Genomic DNA, 20,391 nt, shown 5'->3' with positions numbered 1-20,391 from the left:
TCCCTCTACCCTCCCAGTATCGCCACTCACACCACTGGTCCTGAAGGGATCATCCGCCCTGGATTCCCTGTGCTTCCAGTTCCCATCTGTACCAGGATGTACACAGGTTTTATCTTCAGTATATCCTCTGTGCTTGTGTCCTTCCCTATTTCTGATAGTCTGTGTATTCCCTGCGCCAAAGTTCTCAGGTTGGTCCCAATTCCCTCGTTGATGGCCCTAACACTTTGGGCTTTTACCTCGAGGGCTGTGATCTACCTTGAGTTTATTCTTGTGCATGGAGTGAGGTAAGGGTCTTGCTTCATTTTTCTGTAGGTAGACATCCATTTTATCCAGCACCACTTACTGAAGAGAGCATCTGCTTCCCATTTGATAGTTTTTGGGGCCCTTGTCAAAGATCAGTTGTCTGTATGCGATAATTTTATTTCAGGGTTTTCTGTTTATTTTAATTTTTATTATTCACCTTAAGCTAATTATACCTGAGTTAATGAGATAACTGTCTTTTTATTTCTATACATAGAGATAGAAATGTGTGATTAATTTTATATGCTTTCACATTTAGATTGCACCAAGATTTACTTTGAGAGCAGACATGTCGGACTGAGCATTAATTGAAAACAAACAAAGCCGTGGAGGGCAACATTCTAGCTTTCTGAGAAGGAGGCTGGCAGAGTGTAAAGGATTGTAAAACTGATACTTGAAAAGACCAGTGACTGGGAATATTTCTTTTCCTAACACCATCTTATTGACCAAAGTACTTTTGACCAGGTTATGCACCACCCCATGAAAAATAAATATTAAATTAGCATTTGGCATTATTTTTCCCTAAGCTAAATTTATTGTAGATTCCTTTTGCATCATTTGCTTTCTATTCCTACTTTGTCTTTTGGATCATTTATTTATGTATTTTTCCTTTTCTTTTTTTTTTTTAGTCATTTTATTAGGGGATCATACAACTCTTATCACAATCCATACATACATCAATTGTGTAAATCACATTTGTACATTCATTGCCCTCAGCATTCTCAAAACATGTGCTCTCCACCTAAGCCCCTGGCATCAGCTCCTCACTTTTACCCCTCCCTCCCCACTTGCCCTTCCTTCATGAACCCTTGATAATTTATAAATTATTATTTTGTCATATTTTAACACTGTCCGACGTCTCCCTTCACCCACTTTTCTGTTGTCCATCCCCCGGGGAGCAGATTATATGTGAATCATGTATTTTTTTATGTTGTTATTATTTTGGCACATTTTCCCCATTTGATTTCTCTTTGAAAGCAACATCAACAACACAAGTAATATATGATCATAGTCAAAACCTAAATGAAAGATGAGACAAAAAAGCAACAACAAAAAAATTACCCTAAGTCTTACAATTTTACTAACCACAGGTAATTATTGATAGCACTGTGTGTATGTATGCATGTATGTATATATTTATAAGAGAACTTCAAAAAGTTCTTGGAAAAAATGAAATAAAAAGATAAAGATAATGGAATTCTCCCACAAGCATTTTGATTCAATCAACTAAATTCAACAAACATTTTGTTATATTACATTATATTCATTAATATCCTGCCATCTAGACTAATACAAATTACTAGAATCATTTTAATGCCTATGAAGTATTACACTGTGTATACTGTGGTATGCCCAACTAGTCTTAGAATGGAGGAGTCATGGATAATGATGATGCTCTTTGTTGCAAAGAAGAGAAGACCCTGTGGAAATTCTCCAAAAAGATAAGGAGCTGAATCATTTCACATGACCAGAAGCTCTGAGACGGGGCCGTTCCAGCCTTGGTTATTTCAGGGTCTTGTTAGGGATCCGGGTGTTGTTTGCTTGCTTGCTTCAGTGTCTGTGCCTTAACAACTTGGCCATTCTCAGTGATGGGCTTGTTCTCTTAGACTGGTTTTCCTCCTGGTCCCAATATGGTGGCAGGAAGCTCAGGCAGAGGGAATGTCCTTGACTATGGCCCTTAAAGAGTTAGGGAAACTGCCCTACAAGCCCCTTTAGAAGACGTGGGCTCCTATTAGCTACAATGCTATCACTTGCTCATGTCTAAACCAAGCACTGGGTGAGAGTACTAAGATCACCAATATTCATTTTGAGTCTAAAATTTAGACCAATCAAAATTCACCCCCCGAAGCTGGAGACTCCAAACCGGATGACACCTGTACTTGGGCATGTGCATGTGAACAAATCAAGGTTCGGGTAGTACGGGAAAATGGAGGTACAGAATGACTGGTAGCAACCAACATTTCTCCACAATAAGAGATTTGGCTTTGCTGTCCAATTTCTTTGTAATCTGAGCACCCTTGCAGTTTATAATAATAGTAATAATAGACTAAATATAGCAATATCTGATACTTTGGGGTGCTTTTATGTGCTAGGGTCTAGGGCACTCCTTTTTATAAAATTTCACTTCTCACAACAACCCTATTAAAAAACCTATTGTTCCCATTTTATGATGAAATTGAGGCCCAACAAGGTTAACTGTCTTGTTAACAAGCCATAGGTCTGTTCAGGAGAGGAGTTCGCTAGTTTGTTCCCCGAGCACTAGAGACTGCTGCTGAACACTGCAGAGTCTGGGGCCGTCCCCAGCAGGCCAACACTGTGTGCTGGGTGGTCGTCTCTAACGCTGAAATATTTTATTTTATTGCCCCTCTGGATACTCACCAACCTGGTTTATTGTGCAGGCATCAAGACCTTGGCTAAACTTGAATTTCAGTTGGTAATTGTCGGGTTTTACTCCTCACGGGAAACCTCTGTGACTTGCACTTTCCGTTTCATCCTCAGTCTTCTATCAGTGATGCCGCGGAGTTCAAGGTGGTCGCTGAGGCCATGAAAGTGATTGGCTTCAAACCTGAGGAGATTCAAACAGTGTATAAAATTTTGGCTACTATTCTGCACCTGGTGAGTAGGGACGCCCCTCAGAATATATTGCCTCCATGTGGAAACAGAATTCATGCTCTCTCAGATGATTTGACTTTTCTCCCTCCCTTTGTAAATTTTAAGAGTAACATATTTAGAAAAAGATGTCTCACGTTTTGAAGAATGCCTATAGTTCTCGTCATCGTTTTGTAATGTCATGAGGGATTTTTCTAAACTTCAGTTGATTTGTCTTACCGATGTCGTCTACTTTTTAACTGACTCATTTCAAAGACAGACTACTACAGGAAGGATGTGACTGCCACAGGTAGAAACTGAACTCTTTCTAACGGAACGCATGTCTAATGGCATCTGGCGCATAGAGTCATCCCGCTATTAGACCTGGAACTGGGGCCCTCCCATGGAGCGGCGGGGCAGTGAGGCCTGGACTAGGGGTGGCCTGGCTGGCTCAGAGACACAGCTGCCTCATTGCAGCCTCAGCAGCAGGCGGGCAGACTTATGGTTCATCCTCTGGATTATTAATGACTTAAAAGAAAGCAAGAGCCACGTGCCAGACTTCTTTCCTAAGCAGCGGATCTGCCAGAGGAGAACTGCTGCAGAGTGCTTTCTGAGCTGTCCTTTATGCTTGCAGATCGCTGGGTCTTTCCTGCGGAGCCCTGGGGGAGCTCAAACCGACAGCCTCTCAGTGAGCAGCCAAGCACTTAACCATGGCACCACCTGGGCTCCTTGATTTATTTCAAAAAACAAACAAACATCGCTGCCGCTGAGTCAGTGCTGACCCATCAGGAACCCCTGTGGGTTTCTGAGACTAGGACTGTTTACGGGAATAGAAAGCCCAGTCTTTCTTCCTTGGAGATGCTGGTGGTTTTGAACTGCCGACCACACAGATCACAGCCCAACTCATAACCACGACACCACCAGGGTTCCATGGAGCCTTAAAATAAATGCATAGCAATACAAATTCAATAAAATTAACCTTTCACTTTAAAGAATGTAACCAGATTCAACTCTAAATGAATCAGATAGAAAAGCACAAAACTCGTTGCCATCAGGTTGATGCTGACTCATAGCGACCCTACAGGACAGGGTAGGACTGCCCTCCTGAGCTCCCAAGACTGTCACTCTTTATGGGAGTGCACAGCCCCGTCTTTCTCTGGCAGAGCAGCTGCAGTTTCAAACTACTGACCTTGCAGTTAGCATGAGGTGACCAGATTTTAACATTGGTAAAGCGGGACAAAAGCGGGACACCATTGATAAAACCCCTATCCTGGTGAAATAGCCACATGGCAGCCGAAAACCATATACCCTAGCTTGTCGTGCGTTCTTTCCAAAAATCGGGACTGTTTTAAAACGCCGCAGGACGCGGGGGGAAAATTGTTAAAAATCAGGACTGTCCCACCAAAAGCGGGACATCTGGTCACCTTAAGTTAGCAGCCCAGTACATCACCACTGTGCCACCAGGGCTCCTCAAAAGCCAGAGGGCCTGTAGGAAAAATAAATGTAACAGTACAAATGATACCATTAGCAAATGTTCCCAAGTAGGAAGACATTACTGTTACAAACTGTCTTGTCTCGTTGGATTAGTTTATAGACACAGCGCCAGACTCCCTTTCAGGATCCACACAGGGCTTTCATTCTGCTTTTAGTTTGACTTAGTGATTGTCGAATCCATGGGGAACAGGAAACCTGTGAGAAGATCAAGTAGAATTTGCTGAGGAAGAGTAGAAGCAGGGCAGGGGGTGGGATGGAGAGGAGACAGGACTAACGCTGTCAGACGTAGAGTAATGGTCCTTGAAAACATGCTGCTCACATTCAGCACCAGATTGAGGGCAAATGAAGTATCAGGTTTTTATGTGTAGCGATAGGAACTGTGTTTCAAAAAGTAGGTAAGACAGATCACTTGAATTGCAGTTTTAAATACCAAATATATCCTTAACGGTGTGCTTCAGACTCCATTACAAATGGCTTGTCTTGTTTCTCCCACTTTTGATGCAGGGGAACTTAAAGTTTATAGTAGATGGCGACACGCCCTTTATTGAAAACAGCAAGGTCGTGTCTGTCCTGGCAGAACTGCTGTCTGCGAAGTCCGACACGGTGGAGAAAGCCCTTCTCTTCCGGACTGTGGCCACAGGGCGTGACGTCATCGACAAGCAGCACACGGAGCAAGAAGCCAGCTACGGCAGAGACGCCTTTGCCAAGGTAAAGGCTGAGGCCGTCCTGCGGGCCTGGGGGTGATTCGCTGTGGGGTCAGCGTGAGTCCATGAGGCTGTCTTCAGAGGCTCCTTGGAAGGTAGTGTAAGACTTTTGGAACTGCTCATAATGTGTTTGGCCATCCCATGTGTTTGAGATGCCCGTGAGGTGCCCAAGGCTGTGGTCAGGAGGTGGTCAGATGTGTGACTCTGAAACACAGAGGGATCCAGGTCTGGATACATCTGGTCACTGTGCTGTGCTAGTGTTCTTTCATTCTCAGTGAGATTTCTTAGAGAGAGGATGTTAGACCATCTTTCAGAGGTCAGCTATAGGAAAAGATTCTACCCAAAGTTACCAAGAAACAGCCAGTGAAATAAGAGGAAACTTGAGAAAACGTGGCATCCTACATCCCAGAGAGGAAAAAATGGCAAAGAGAGAGAGGTAAACTATGTAGAATGCTGCAGAGTAGAGAAGTAAGACAAGGTCACGAACGTGTCTCTAGAGAAGTACTTAGGGTACTTAATGATTTCTTGCAATGGAGTAGCAGGATGTGAGCCAAGATTGGAGTGGAGTGAAGACTGGAGGCCGTGGGTATAAACATATGTGTGAGTGAAGAGGAGAGTAATTGGAGAGAATACTAAGGAAGAGTTTTCTAAAGCAGCAGCAATGTAGAGCATGCTTATTCTTCCAGAAGCAATGAAGATGAAGAGGGAAGTTGGAGGAGGTAAGTCCCTGGACCACTGGAAGGGAAAGGATGTAGAGATACGCATGGTGAGGGGCTAGGTTTTAGGGGAGGAAAGATTCTTCCTGGATTATAACAGGAGGGAAAATGTAAAGATGTTGGGGCAGTAGCATCGTCAGCTGGGAGTGTCCAGATGTGAATGTGTGCTAGTGTGTGGTATCTTTGTCTTCCTTGGCAAGTAGAGTATACCCTTGAGCACAGGAAGTGTATTGTCAATTCTCTGTGGCCTTTCTCCTCAGATCTTTACTTAGCATTATGAATCAGGTTGTTGTTGTTTTTCTTAATTTTTAGAATCCAAAGAGCTTTATAGAGTACATACATTAACTCTCGTTGATGGCATTAACAGGGAAGCAATGAAGGGACCCATGTAAGAGTTTAAGCAAATCATTTCCATATCTTGGTAGGGAAAACTGCTTGAGGAATATACTACGTATAATGACCAATGGTACACTTTTAAAAATCCAAACCATTCACACTTTGGTTTTGCATGTATCATGCCATTTTTCTGATGGCTAATCTCTACTTCTGAATGTTCAGTGTCGGATAATAATGGTTGTGCTACACAAGAAAGGGGAGGTAGACCGGAATTTCAACCTCATCCAGACAGAGGACTCACCCCTGCACGGACAAGGATTTACACTGGTCCTCTCCTCGCAGGCAATCTACGAGCGGCTTTTTTGTTGGATTGTCACTCGCATCAACGACATCATCGAGGTCAAGAACTATGACACCACCATCCATGGGAAAAACACGGTGATTGGTGTCTTGGATATCTACGGCTTTGAGATCTTTGACAACAACAGGTAAATAGCATCGACTCCTTAAAACCCGGTTGTTTACTTTTTTGAGTTGCTTAAAGTCAATCTCCTCCTTTTGCTCCAGCTTTGAGCAATTCTGCATCAATTACTGCAACGAGAAACTGCAGCAGCTGTTCATTCAGCTGGTCCTGAAGCAGGAGCAGGAGGAATATGAGCGGGAAGGGATCCCGTGGAAGCACGTGAGTGGGTCTCACCGAAAACGCCCGCATGGTCTCCCCTGTTCTAGATAAAGCACAGCCTGTCCCCGGGAAAATAGACTCAATGAATGTGCACTGACGTCCAAGTGCATTTTCTACATAGAAAAGCGTCTGTGCTGCCACCGATTAGCACAGAGAAAGGATGTATCACCGAATTTTACTATGCAGATTTCTAGGTGGGTGGCCCTTCATGGGGCTCCATCAGCACATTTCCTCTCCCTCCCCTCCTGCCCCCCGCCTTTTAATTTAGGGGGAAATTTTAATTTTAGTAAAGACATGACTCGAAAAGAAATCTTAGGTGTTTCTTAAACTTCTTGGGTGTGTGAAGCATCAGAAGCTTAGTGTTTCAGGACGGGATGTTACATTTCTCCACAAAGCCCTCGCTGCCCTCAGTGAAGGAGCAGGTGCATTGTCCTGACAGAAAAAACAGCTCAGTGCCACTGTCCCCGGCCTTTTTTAAGCCAATGCAGGTTTCCATTTTCTTAAAGCTTCATACTAAGTCCCCACGGTCATCCTGTATCCACGGAGCCTTTGCAGAGATCTGTTATGAGGCCTCTCGGGGTAAGACAGTTGCCATTACTCTCTGAGCTGACCTCTGTGCCATGAACTGGCCCCTCGGATCCACTTCAAAGTAACTGTTTTGATGGTACTTTTTTTTTTAAGGCAACCTAAGAAGACTAAAACCAGTCTATTACTGAGAGAACTTGTCTGTCGCCATCCGCTGGTCACAAGGATTTGCTTACCCGTGTTTTGTTTGGAATCAACCCATGCATATCTGACCCATCACAGCAATAGCTTTTGACTTACCCTTGTGTATAAACGTAGTTCCTTCTCAGGGTTGATTGGTGGGATTTAGGTGCCTTGGTGCATGATGGTTGAGCATGCAGCTACTAACGAAAAAGTTGGCAATTGAAGCCCGCCCACCAGTTGCTACAGGCTGCTTCTTTCATGATCTGCAGCCTTGGAAACCCAGGGGCAGGTCTGTTCTGCCCTCCAGGGTCACTCTCGGTCAGAATCAACTTGCCAGTAGTACATTTTGGTGCTTGGTGTATGTTTTGGTTTGGGTTTTGGGTGGGACTTCATCTCAGTTAAGTTCTCTTTCTATTCCCATGTTGGTAGCTAACAAATGCTGAGTCTGAAGCAGTTAAACCCAGTATCAGTATTACCGCTTTGTGCTGATGCCGTGTGGGTATGCAGCTCAGCACCATCTGTGCACTGTTTAGAGCAGCAATTTGTGCCATAAGTTGGCTCAACTTTGCTTCCAAACGTACTTTCTTCTTTGTCCTTCTTTTCTCCCTTCTTCCACTTAACTGGAACAGCATTTTGTTGTATTCAGTGTGTATTGTACCTATTCTCCAAAACCCAGGCCCTGAACACACCTCTTAACTTTCAGCTCCATGGATTTTCCATTTTTGCACACACACTTCAGCTGCTTCCTCTCTTCCCGTAACGCTTGATGAGCTTTCGTACATATCAGAGTCGAACTGCCTGGTGGACTGTCACCCGGAAAGAAGACTAGTCTAGGTACAGACACCCAAGAGCAGAGCTGACAAACAGCACCCAATGACCATTATTGTGGTTGCCTCTGATTCGACCATCTGCTCATGGTAGAACTGGGAACAAGTAGGTTTTCCATTAAATTTGCACTTTTAAGCAGTTTTGAGAATAAATTTGAAAAAATACAAAAATGTCTGTGTCCACATTTATGAAACTATGTCTGTGCTCTTTCCAAAACAAAAACGAAACAAAACCCATTGCCATCGAGCCCATTCCACCTCTTAATGACCCTGTGTAGGGTTTCCCATGTGTATGGGAGCAGACAGCCTCCCTCATTTTTCTCCCTTGGACAGGTGAGTGGGTGTGAACTGCCGACTTTGTTGTTGGCAGTGCAACGCTTAACTGAAAGCGCCACCAGGGCTCCTAGTACAGGCTATACAAATAATCGAAGTCAGTGTTCATTCTTTTGATGTCCAATGTAAGGTATTGCTCAGAAGTAAAAAGCTGTTTGACAGGCATAACCGTCAAATTAACCACCGTTGTTTATCATACTATGACTTGCATGTTGCCATGGTGGTGGCAGCTGTGCCACTGGTATTTCCAGTACCAGCAGGGTCACCTATAGTGGACAGCTGTCAGTAGAGCTTCCAGACTAAGAGAAACTAGAAAGAAAGGTCTGGTGATGTGCTTCTGGATTTGCCAGTGACAAGCCTATGGGTCACAAGAGAATCTTACCTGCTGCAGTGCTGGAAGATGAGACTTCTCATGTGGAAGGCACTAAACACGACCCGCGATCACGAAGATGCTCAGACCGGGCAACATTTTATTCAGTCCAGTCGCCGTGGTGGAACCAACTCAACAGCACCTAACAGCCATCTAAGTGAATTGCTTATATTGCCCTCCTGCCTCTCCTACTTTCTGTCTTCTCTCACTCAAAACAGGGAGCTAATGCCCTGGTACACATCTAATGATGCTGGAATAAGGACGTCTCCTTCAAACGACATCTTGGCATCCCATCATGTGTAAAACATTAGAACATCATAAAAGTTAGTTCAAGTGTTTTAGTATAAATGTTACCTATTTGCAAATAAACCAAAGGGTTGTCATTTACTTTATAATAGAATTACCTACTGTTTTGATTTAAATAATGAACTCTCATAGCACATTTAAAATGTGATTCAGTTCAATTCAATTAAGTTTATACACAGCTTTCTTAGAATGAATCTGTTGCATAATGTAATTCACAGTTATTACCGAAGCTTAAATTTCTATAGCAAATTTAATCATAAAACATTTTATTCTGATGAGATTCAGAGGTATGACTCAAAAATATTTCTTCACAATCAGAGTATCCAATTTCACAGATAGAGTTCATTAAAGAACAAAGTCAACAATCCTATTAGGCTATTCCAAAGCAAAAATTCTGAGCTGTGTGTCCCAGAGGGAAGGCCCACATAATCCCGAGGTAAAAACTCTTGACTGCATGCCAGGTCCCACCAACATTCGAGTGTCTAACTGTGATGAGGCTTGCTGTTCCCATAAAGCTAAGCAGCCCTGGAAGCCCACAGAGGCTCCCATAGGGCACTACCCATCGGGATCAACTTGAGGGCAGTGAGTTCGGGTTTTGCTTTTGTGGGGTTTTTTATTCTGGATCAAAAGGAGCCCTGGTGGTACTGCCAGGAAATTGTTGAACTCCTAGCCACAAGGTGGGAGTTCAAGCCCACTACCTGCTCCGTGGAAGATGGTGAGGCCCTCTGCTTTGGTGAAGATTTACAAAGCCTTGGGAATCCGCGACAGGGTCACTGCAAGTCAGAATCAACTTGATGGCGGTGGATCTGTTTTGTTTGGTTTTACCCTTGACCGTCATTTTCTTTGAAAACCTAACTTCTGAACATAGTAATTCTTTTACAAATGTTTTATAATGGAAAGTGTCGAACATGCCTAACAGCAGAGAGCCCAACATAGTCAACTCTGTGTATCCACCATCCTTTACCTGCCTTTTGTCAGCGCTGCCCTCTCCACCTGCCCCTGGCTCATTTTCAGGTAAATCCCAGACATCACAGTATTTTATCCATAAATATTTGAGAGGGGCTTTAAAAGGTTTCTGAGAAATTTTCATTATCTTTCGATTCCAATTCTTCCATGAACTTTTTGTAACTCCTCGTATTTCAGTTTCTTTCTCTAGCTGAAAGGCTTTTACAAAAACCATAACCACAATACCATTATCACACCTGAAAAGAACTCACAATAAATTCTTAATATCATCAGATATCTGGTCTGTGTATTCCTGCTTCCTCAATTATCTTGCAGTGGGTTTGGATTTGGGTGTTGTCTTGTGGACTTGATGTTTGTTTGTATTAGAATCCAAGTAAGCTTCTTACATTGTGATTGGCTGATGGGTCCCTTGCACAAGAATAGATTACCTCCCATATTTCCCCCTCTCCCTCTCCTCCTTGCAAACTTCCGTTGAGCCATTTCTTCTGTAGAGTTTCACATAGTCTGGGTTTTGCTAATCACATTCCTGAGGTGTCATTTCATCTGTTTCTCTATTGCTTGTGCTCTGGTTGTTAGATGTTGAGTCTTGGCTGGGTTCTGCTTCAGTATGATTTCTGCCAGTTGATTTCATAGATTATGTGCGAACATCCATCAAGAGGGTCATAAAGTCCCGGTTGCTTCTCTGTCTCAATCCCTTTGAAAGTGCTGTGGTTTAGAAACTGACTTTCGTTGTTGGGAACTTGCTTTTTCAAGCACAAACCTGTTCCGTGAGAGTAGGAATGGGGGTCCCACAGCCCTGCCCTCTAAGACACACACACACACACACACACACACACACACCATCTCTAAGACACCTTCTAGAGCACACCCGACATTTGGAGAACGTGTGAAAACCATGGCTTGTACGAAGTGTTAGAAACATTACAGACTAAGTAAGCACTGCTGGACGCTCCAGTACAGACCATTACCTTTAGTCAAAGAGCTGGAATTTTAAAGGGAAGTTCCTTTCTTTGTTCCTAAGGCAGAAGACTTAGTCTTAATTCCTTGATGCTTCATCCCAAAGTCTTAAGATACCACCTATTAATCATAGAGTTCCTGCCGTTAGAGTAGTTTGAGGATTTTTTCCCCTAAAGATGGGAATAACTCTAATGAAGACGATAGTAGATACCACAGTAAACAACCACAACTCGCTGCCATGGAGTCAGTGCTGACCCCTGTGGGTTTCTGAGACTGTAACTGTGTGTGTGAATAGAAAGCCCATTCTTTCTTACACGGAGCAGTTGGTGGTTTTGAACTGCTGACCATGCAGACGGATCACAGCCCACCATGTGACCACTGTACTATCAGGGCTCCGTGAAATTCCATATAGAAGTAAATATTTAGACCAGAGCTTTGCAAATTTGGTGTTAATGACACTTGGGACCAAATGAGTCTATCTTTGGGGGCTGCCCCATGCGTTGCAGGTATTTAACATCCTGGTCTCGTTAGACACCAGTAACCCTTATCTAGATAGGACGACCAAAAAATGTCTCCCACTGCATCCTGTCACTGCCTTCCAGCCAACTCTGACTCATAGTGACTGTAGAGAGTAGAGTAGACTGCCCTGTGAGTTCTCAGGCTGTCAGTCTCTACAGGAGACGAAAGCCTCATCTTTCTCCCAAGGAGCCATTGAAGAGTTCGAACTGCTGACCTTGCGGATAACAGCCCAGCGTGTAATCGTCATGCCACATGCTCCTTAAAGCCAACAAAGAAATTCAGAAATTAGCCACTGTTAGAATATGGGCTCCTTGTAATGTTAGACTCATTAATGTCATTAACATATTGGGCGTCAAGGTAGCTTCACTTAAACTTGTCCTGTGAGGAGTAGCGGCGTCTGTGTCTTACCGCATGGCCTCTGTTCTTTCACTGGGCCCTCCAGATCGATTACTTCAACAACCAGATCATCGTGGACCTGGTGGAGCGGCAGCACAAAGGCATCATCTCCATCCTGGATGACGCCTGCATGAACGTCGGCAAGGTCACCGACGAAATGTTCCTTGAAGCGCTGAACAGCAAACTGGGCAAGCATGGCCATTTTTCTAGTCGAAAGGTAATGGATTGGATGAGGACCTCCAATTCACCCATGGGATTTTTCTGTTGTTTAACCGTTAAAAGAATTTTATGTATTGACTTAAAAGAATTCCCCACTCAACTAAAAAAGAAAGGCCATAGACATCGGTGAAATGATTTGCCACTGTGGATGAATTCTCTGTCCCACATAGGACAGCAAGATGGATAAAATCCTCATATCCAGGAGAGGGAGCTGCAGACTACTCAATCCATTAGAAACAGGGAAAATGAGCAGGAGTCTTTGGAAAGCATGATGTCATTTGTAACCAATAGGTAGAGTCCTCGTTCGTGTGCTCAACGTTTACTCCTGCATCGGATCCCCTGGCAGTGAAGTAGCTTTTGTCCTTGGCTTTTTACCGCTCACCCTCCATGGTTACACAACATGGTGCAGACCCTGCCCCCCTTCTTCAGACAGCATGACCTTCTGGAAAACAGAGCAGTTCTCATTGCTCTTTCCATACCAGAAAAACACCTTCCTGCAATGAACGGTGCCCTTTGCACGTGCTGTTCCTCACCTTCTAAAAGTGAATGTCACAAACGCATCTCCCTCTTGTCATCACTGGTGGCAGTGGTGGTTATGGGCACACGGGGTCGTGTGTGCCTGGCATGTAGTATGTTTCTCATGTGTGGTGGTCATGGAATCTTCTAAAGCAGTGGTTCCCAACCTGCCTTATGCCGCGACCCTTTCATACAGCTACTCATGTTGTGGTGACACACACCCCCCAACCATAAAATTATTTTCGGTGCTACTTCATCACTGAATTTTGCTACTGTTATGAATCTGGCGACCCCTGTGAAAGGGTCGTTCGGTCCCCCAGTGGGGTCGCGACCCACAGGTGGAGAACTGCTGCTCTAGAGAAAGGGCACACTCCTTTAGCCCAAGGCTGCCCTGCAAACATAATCTGGTGAGCAGCAGCCAGAAGCTGAGGGTGAAACAGCCCCCATGCTCCTCCAGTAAAGCAAAGACATAGCTATTCCTCCGTAATTCCTTGTCTGTCGGTGGCACCTGCCATGTCTCTAGCATGACTGCATCTCTGTGCGAACGTCGTCCCTCTGAAATTAGATCATCAGAATGGAGAGATGCCACAAGGAACTTGTGAGGACACAAATCGTCCAGAAACAGATCCTGGCTGGGAGCTGGTTTAGGCCAGTTGCTTTCTGAAACAGCCTGGTGAGTCGGTCACAAATGACTGACCAGTGACCCTGCCACAAGCAGGCTTGGGGCTACTACCCCCTGACCTTTGACATGCGGGCTCTCCCGTTACCGGTGTTTCTTCAGTTGCTGCCCCATCTGTGCCCCAGACCCTCCATGTGTTTCCTTCTGTGCCAGGTGCCATCCTCACTGGTGAGGACATGGCAGTGAGCAGTCAGAGGTTACCACAGTACTAACAGGTGACACTTTCTAAAATGGTGCCAGTAAATGCCCTGGTGGCATCACTGATAACTATCTTTTTTAAACCACATGTTGGTTTGGGAGACTGGTCTCACATTTTGTCTACCAGATGGTAGATACTCAGTCATTGTTCATAAAATCTAATTTAATAGGTCAAAATCATGCCCAAGAATCCTTATGGAATATTGAATTTTAAACTAAAATGTGCAATGTGCTCATGGTTTTTAAACAATTATGACAACACAAATAAACGTGAGTCCCACACAAGACATCAAATCCATTTCATCTCACCTGGGTCATTTATCCCCAGGAACTGGATTTGTCAGTCGTCTATTTAGAATGTGTCTTAGGATTGCAACCGTGGCTGGTACTTTTAAGCTACTGATGTGACAGAAAATGCTGACCAGCGGTTTATCTGTGGAGTTGGGGATTAGGTCCCTCGCCCCCATCTCTGTCTTTTGAAGGAAAGAAATGGAATCGTAAAGGCATGCCAGACCCAAGCCAGCCCCCCACCCAGTCACTTTCACCCCAAGACCGTAGAGGACAGAGCAGGGCTGCTCACGAGGGCTGCTGAGCCTTTCTGGCTTTACAGGAGCAAATACGTCTTTAGGGTGTCCTAATCCCTATGAAGCTTGCTGTTAAATAGTGCTGCTATCCTTCTCTACGTTGTGCCAGCTACCACCATTTGCCGCTGATTAACTAGAGTTACTGACGTGTTATCAAAGAGGGGTCTGACTTTCAACACTAATTTCATTGGGAGCCAAATTATTTCTTATTCATTCAAGTTATCATAGAGAGGCATTCAAACAGTTCAATAAGCTGTAAAAACAACTACTGAACATATGATTAACCTAAAAAGTAAATGACAAATCTGTAACTTATTTTTTTTAAAAAGAGAGGAGAAAATTCTAAAACCTTCTGTGTCTAGATCAGTTTAGACAACAGTATCCAATTCGTAAAATACTAATACTAATTATTATACTAATAGTAATAGAATCACTAAGTATTTAATTAGTGTGGGCCATCTCTTGTGTCCCTTTCCTTGGGGGACTTTCTAAATTAGAGGATTTTGCACAGTGCTTACTAAGCGAGAAGGAAAGAAGAGTGGAGTCTCTCGGAGACCACGCTGTGTGGCAGCCAGTGTGTCCACAGCGGTCTGTCATCGTTAATGCAACTCTCAGAAGGAAGTAGCTTTGAAAGGAGACTGAGTGATTACGGGGCAGAGCCAAGATCTGAACCCCAGAAGTCTGCTTCTGACTTACTATAATTATTCTCTTGTTGAATGAATAGAGTATCCTTTTATGGTTTAGTTATCTGTATCGAATCCACCACCTCCATAAGGATGATCAGTTATTCCACATTAGAACCTAAGTGGCTGTTTGTGTAAATGTAAGTTGTGCTTCGCAGATTCTTGATGTCTGCTTTTGAACCTGTCGAATATGAAATAATCCTCCACAGGCAGGCAGAGAAGTCTAGTGGCTACTGTAAAAATGGCCCCGAGGGTTTGGATCAGACCAGGAAAATTGCAGAGAGCTGTGGAGGCCACCAGAACCCTCCAAAAGCTGCCTTTCTGGAATATGCTTCCCTTCAGCGTGAGAGAGCTGCAGAAGGTTGGTCTGTGGATGCAGACCTGGCTGCAGTACAGACTCGCGGAAGACAGGTCAGCCAGGCTGCTCTGCGTCTCGAGAGCACAGACCGCGCACTCGGCCCCAGGAGTCCTTCCCAGAGCTGGCCACGAGCTCTGGGTCTAAGGTCTTGAGCCTTCCTTCCCATGTGTGTCAGAGGTCATAACGCATTTCTTAAGTGTTAATTGTGAGGACTAAGATAGTTGGCCCTCAATAATGACAAATATGGTTTGCCCCAGGTGGGTCATGGAGGAGCGATTGTTGTAATCAAAGGGGCCTGGGCTGTGGTGAGGACTAGCAGCCAAGATGTAAGTGTCGTGGACAATAGAAGTCTAGTTGTCTCTTGCAGGGGTCTGGGTTTCCCCACCCCCTAGGGACTGGCCATCTTGGCCCCAGCAAGTAGGAGACAAAAGAGGGCCCAGGGGCATCCCATGAGGAGAGAGATTTCAAGTGAAAGCTCACAGTCTTTATCCACAGAAGTCAAATATGAAAACCCAGCCCCACCCCAATGATTACATTCATAACAATATCAAGGTTTGCGACCTTATTGGCTTTTGATTTTCCTTTTTAAAAAATTTATCATCTCATTTTTTAAGTTGGAATGCATTTTCAGAAAAATTAATGCCTCCATTTTGAAAGTAATCTCCTTGGTTTCTTAGCTCTGTGCCTCGGACAAAATGCTGGAGTTTGACCGAGATTTCCGAATTCGACATTATGCCGGTGACGTCGTGTGAGTATGTTCTTCTTGGCACATAAAACGTGGTTTGCATGCAACAACACTTCAGAAAGTACCCCAGAGTGAGTAATAAAACATGGTTTGCATGCAACAACACTTCAGAAAGTATTCCCAGAGTGAGTAAAAGTTGTTTTCCCGCCCAGGTGCATTTTTCAGACATTTGTGAACATTGATATCTTTTCATCTCTTCATTAAAAAATAATGGTGATGCTTCATTGGTTTCTGGTTTGGGTTTTTTGTTGTTGTTTTTTTTACCGTATATACTCGGGTATAAGCCGAGTTTTTCAGCACATTTTTACTGCAGTTTTTTGTGGTAAAATTAGATGCCTCGGTTGATATTCGGTTGGCTTATACTCGAGTATATATGGTAATCATTTAATTGGTAGGCTCTTACAAATCTTATAACAATCCATCATTCAATAGTATTAAGCACACTTGTACATATGTTGCCATAAACATTTCCAAAACATTTACATTTTCCTTCTACTTGAGCCCTTCCTATCAGCTCCTCTTTTTTCCCCTCCCTCCCCACCCTCCCACTCTTGTGAATCCTTGATCAATTATATATGATTGTTGTTACTTCGTATCTTACACCGTCCGTCCGTTGTCTCCCTTCACCCACATTCCTGTTGTTTGTCCCCCTTGCGGGAGGAGGCTGTAGATCCAACCTTGTGATGGGTTCCCCCTTTCTGCCCCTCCCCTCCACCCCCCATGATACGGTTTCTGTTTCTTGAACACTTGTTGGGCAACAGTCTTTGCTCAAGCCCAGTCCCTAACAGAGTTGCGACTCAACAGAAACTGACCGGTGGCTAAGCGGGAACCGATTACAAGGATCTACATGTGACCTCCTTGGGTGCAGACAGCAGGGGGTGGGTGAAGGCTAAATGAATCATGGGACTCTGTTAAGGACTGGAGGGGAAAGATGGCTAAGATCAGCCTTGCCCTTAAGGACCCACATTTTAGTGGAGGATACAGGCAGGTGCCATGCGAGTCCTGGTGACGAACAGTGGAAAGACTTAAGCCAGAGGTCACAAGGCATTCTGAGAGCCCCAAGGAGACCTAATTAACCAGGGTGAGAAATACAGAGAAGCCTTGCTGGAGGGAGTGACACCTGAGATGAGTTCTAAACAAGTAAAAAAAGAAGAAGGAAGATGGAAAGGGGAAGAGAGGGCAGCCCAAGCTTAGAAGACGGCTATGTGAAGACCCCAGAGATGCCAGAGTCACGAATGTATGTGAAGTGCTACAAGTAGTTGAGTGGCTATATAACCAAAAGCTGTCATTCGAAAATTGAAATTCTTACAAGGCCATATCTTCTTCTGATTTACCGTGCAATAAAACTAGGAAGAAGTAACTTAAATATAATTCTGACCGCGTTTAGTCTGCTCTGACCCTCCCCTCAGCAGCCCTCATCCTGTTTTTAAGGTTTAAAATTCTTTTTTCCCCCTTTTCCCGTTAGAAATTCTACTCATGTAACCCATTCCATGAAGAAATTAAGCCAAAAAAAGCAAATGATCATCTCTCTAAATGTTGAAAAGACATGCGAAGAAATCTTAATAGCTGTTTCTGACTTAAATGACAACACTGGACTCTTACAAATCTATGGCTCAAAACAATCGTCCCATTGCCAACTGGCCATTGACCGTGGAGTCACACCACTGCCCCCGCCTTCTGCCAGCTTCAAGGGCACATCCAGCACCCTCCGTTCTGTCCCCTGAAAACCCACAGCCCACCTACACAGTATGAGTACCAGATATGCCTCTTGCCTAGTGAATAACGCATGTTTTCTTTTCTCTTTTGTTGGTTTTCCTCTTAGCTATTCTGTCGTTGGTTTTATTGACAAAAATAAAGACACCTTATTTCAAGATTTTAAGCGCCTCATGTATAACAGGTAAGACTGTAATTTTATTCATTATCTTTACATAGGGCTTCGGAATAGATATATTGTATAATACACAGGCATGTGATTATGCAACTTTTAGAGTTTCTGCAAATTTTCTCTCTACTCAGAGTACTTAATGACTAAACTAGTGATTAGAGGGTCTGCAGACTTACCGATTTCCCCACTTCCCACTTGGGTTGGCTCAGTGTCTCTATTCACTGTTGCCAGTCAGTTATTTACATCCTTACTGCATAGACCAGGGGTCCTCAAACTACGGCCAGCGGGCCACATGCAGCCCGCCAAGGACATTTATCCGGCCTGCGGGTTTTTTGCCGCCACTGCTTGTCCTGCTTAGCAGCCGACTCGTCCAGTGTGCATAGGAATTTGTTCACAGTTTTTTTTTTAAACTATAGTCTGGCCCTCCAATGGTCTGAGGGACAGTGAACTGTCCCTGTTTAAAAAGTTTGAGGACCCCTGGCATAGGCAGTGGCAATGGGAGCCGTGTCAGGCAGCCTGTGGCCCAGCTAGAAATATTATAGGCTCAGCTTCTCTATATAATGACTCTTTGCTCCCCACGAAGAGACCACTCTAATACCACAGTAGTGTCTTGTGTCAGTAATTTGGATCATTCTTATAAAACAAGAAAAATGTAATACTTTTTAAAAAATTAACAGTGACAAATAATTGGCAAATGATATCCACTGTCATTGAATTACTTCCAGTGGGTGCAGAGTAGAACTGCTCCATGGGGTCTTCTTGGCTGTCATCTTTGTGAAGCAGATCACCAGACCTTTCTTCCATGGCATCCTGGGTGGGTTTGAACTGCCAGTCATAGGGTTAGTCGTCTAGCACAGCCATCTGTGCCTCTCAGGAGCGGGCAAGCAGTAACAAGTTCAAATGCACTATGGATGCTTTGGAAAGAAGGTCCATGGAGAAGAAACGGTATTTTTTTTCCCCTTCAGGTTAGAGAACTGCATTCTCTTATTTATTCCGTCTGTTCAACCAGTTGAACAGTAGGTTATCAAAAAGTTGCTGAGGCCGAGTATGGGTATGAGGTTAACACAACCTGACCAAGGTAAATAAAAACAGGGAGTTTGGAATTGAATTTATCTGGGGGTCTTAAAAGCTTGTGAGCAGCCATCTATGATACAACTAACTATTAATCTCCACTTATATGACCAGAGATAATGAAGGCAATCAAAGGCTGGAAGCGTAAACTAGGCCAGGGGACTAAGAACCCCAGCTTCTTCTAGCCTGAGACCAGAAGAGCTAGAGGGTGCTTGGCTACTAGGAGCCACAAGGCCCCAGGCAGAATGGATGAAAAAACGAGAACAAAACTCAGGTTCTTAAACAAGGCCAGACTTGACTTACCAATAGAGAGCACAGGAATCCGGAGACTGTCGTCCTAAGATACTCTTTGAACTGAGAATTGAACCTAATTCTGTAGATCACCTTTTGGCCACATAATAGGTTGGCTTTTATAATAAGCAGTATCACCTGTGAGCAGTGTGCTTCCTTAAACTGTAAGACACCAAATGGTCAGAATTTACCAAAAGCAAAGATAAGAAGATAAGGAGGAGAAGGGAAACTAGAACAATGAGCTCATAATGAAAAATGCTATTTGTATACAAAGTGTTCACGGAACAATTTGTGTAAAAATAATTCAATGGGTGCCCAATTTGCATAAAAATAGTTCAGTGGGAGTCCAATGTGCTGTGTAAAATTTCACATAAAACATAGTACAATACTATTAGAAGAAAAAACCCATCTCAGAAAAGAAAATCATTGAAGGGTAAGGTCTTGATATTAACAATTGGAAGAGTAGGGAGCACTACCATCTATCTTTACACAAAAGCAGCAAATAAACTGTCGAAATTAAAAAGCTGGGCAAATCTAACTTTTTGGAACTCTGACAACTAAACAAAACCTTCACAACAACCAGGGGAACACATTCAAATAAATTTGGGAAAAAAACTCATCTCAGTAAGAGAGCTTTGTGGAGTTTTAACATCACCTGGTCTCCCCACAGTCTTAAAGACAACAGCCCGCATCCATGGTACCAGGTACCTAGTACCCAAGAGAACAGAATGAACCTTATTCTTAAGATACAGCGTCTGGGGTCTTAAAGGCTTGAAGGCAAACAAGCGGCCATCTGGCTCGGAAACAACAAAGCCCACAGAGAAGAAGCACACAAGCCTGTGTGAACACGAGGTGTTGAAGGGATCAGGTAGCAGACACCAAAGAACAAAAACCATCATTGTGTGACTACCTTCCCCACATAAACGCTGAAGATGAATGTGTGCATTAAGTAAGTGTGG

The 20,391-nt window shown here is 43.8% G+C and overlaps 1 protein-coding gene across 1 annotated transcript in view; it reads left to right on the top strand.

Moving 5' to 3' along the window:
- MYO1D (myosin ID) overlaps positions 1-20,391 on the top strand; it is a 233,769-nt gene that overhangs the window by 19,274 nt on the left and 194,104 nt on the right. Inside the window, exons 7-13 of the mRNA XM_013005749.3 lie at positions 2,800-2,916; positions 4,888-5,091; positions 6,482-6,627; positions 6,707-6,821; positions 12,250-12,420; positions 16,118-16,188; positions 18,008-18,082. Of these exons, the coding sequence (XP_012861203.3) occupies positions 2,800-2,916; positions 4,888-5,091; positions 6,482-6,627; positions 6,707-6,821; positions 12,250-12,420; positions 16,118-16,188; positions 18,008-18,082 (899 nt within the window). The remainder of the gene's footprint in view (positions 1-2,799; positions 2,917-4,887; positions 5,092-6,481; positions 6,628-6,706; positions 6,822-12,249; positions 12,421-16,117; positions 16,189-18,007; positions 18,083-20,391) is intronic.

Source organism: Echinops telfairi, unplaced genomic scaffold, assembly GCF_000313985.2.
Source record: "Echinops telfairi isolate 266 unplaced genomic scaffold, ASM31398v2 ScPeMD7_7458;HRSCAF=8496, whole genome shotgun sequence".
NCBI classification, from domain to species: domain Eukaryota; kingdom Metazoa; phylum Chordata; class Mammalia; order Afrosoricida; family Tenrecidae; genus Echinops; species Echinops telfairi.
Note: the sequence above shows the minus strand (reverse complement) of the source record. Positions and strands in the feature narration are given on the sequence as shown.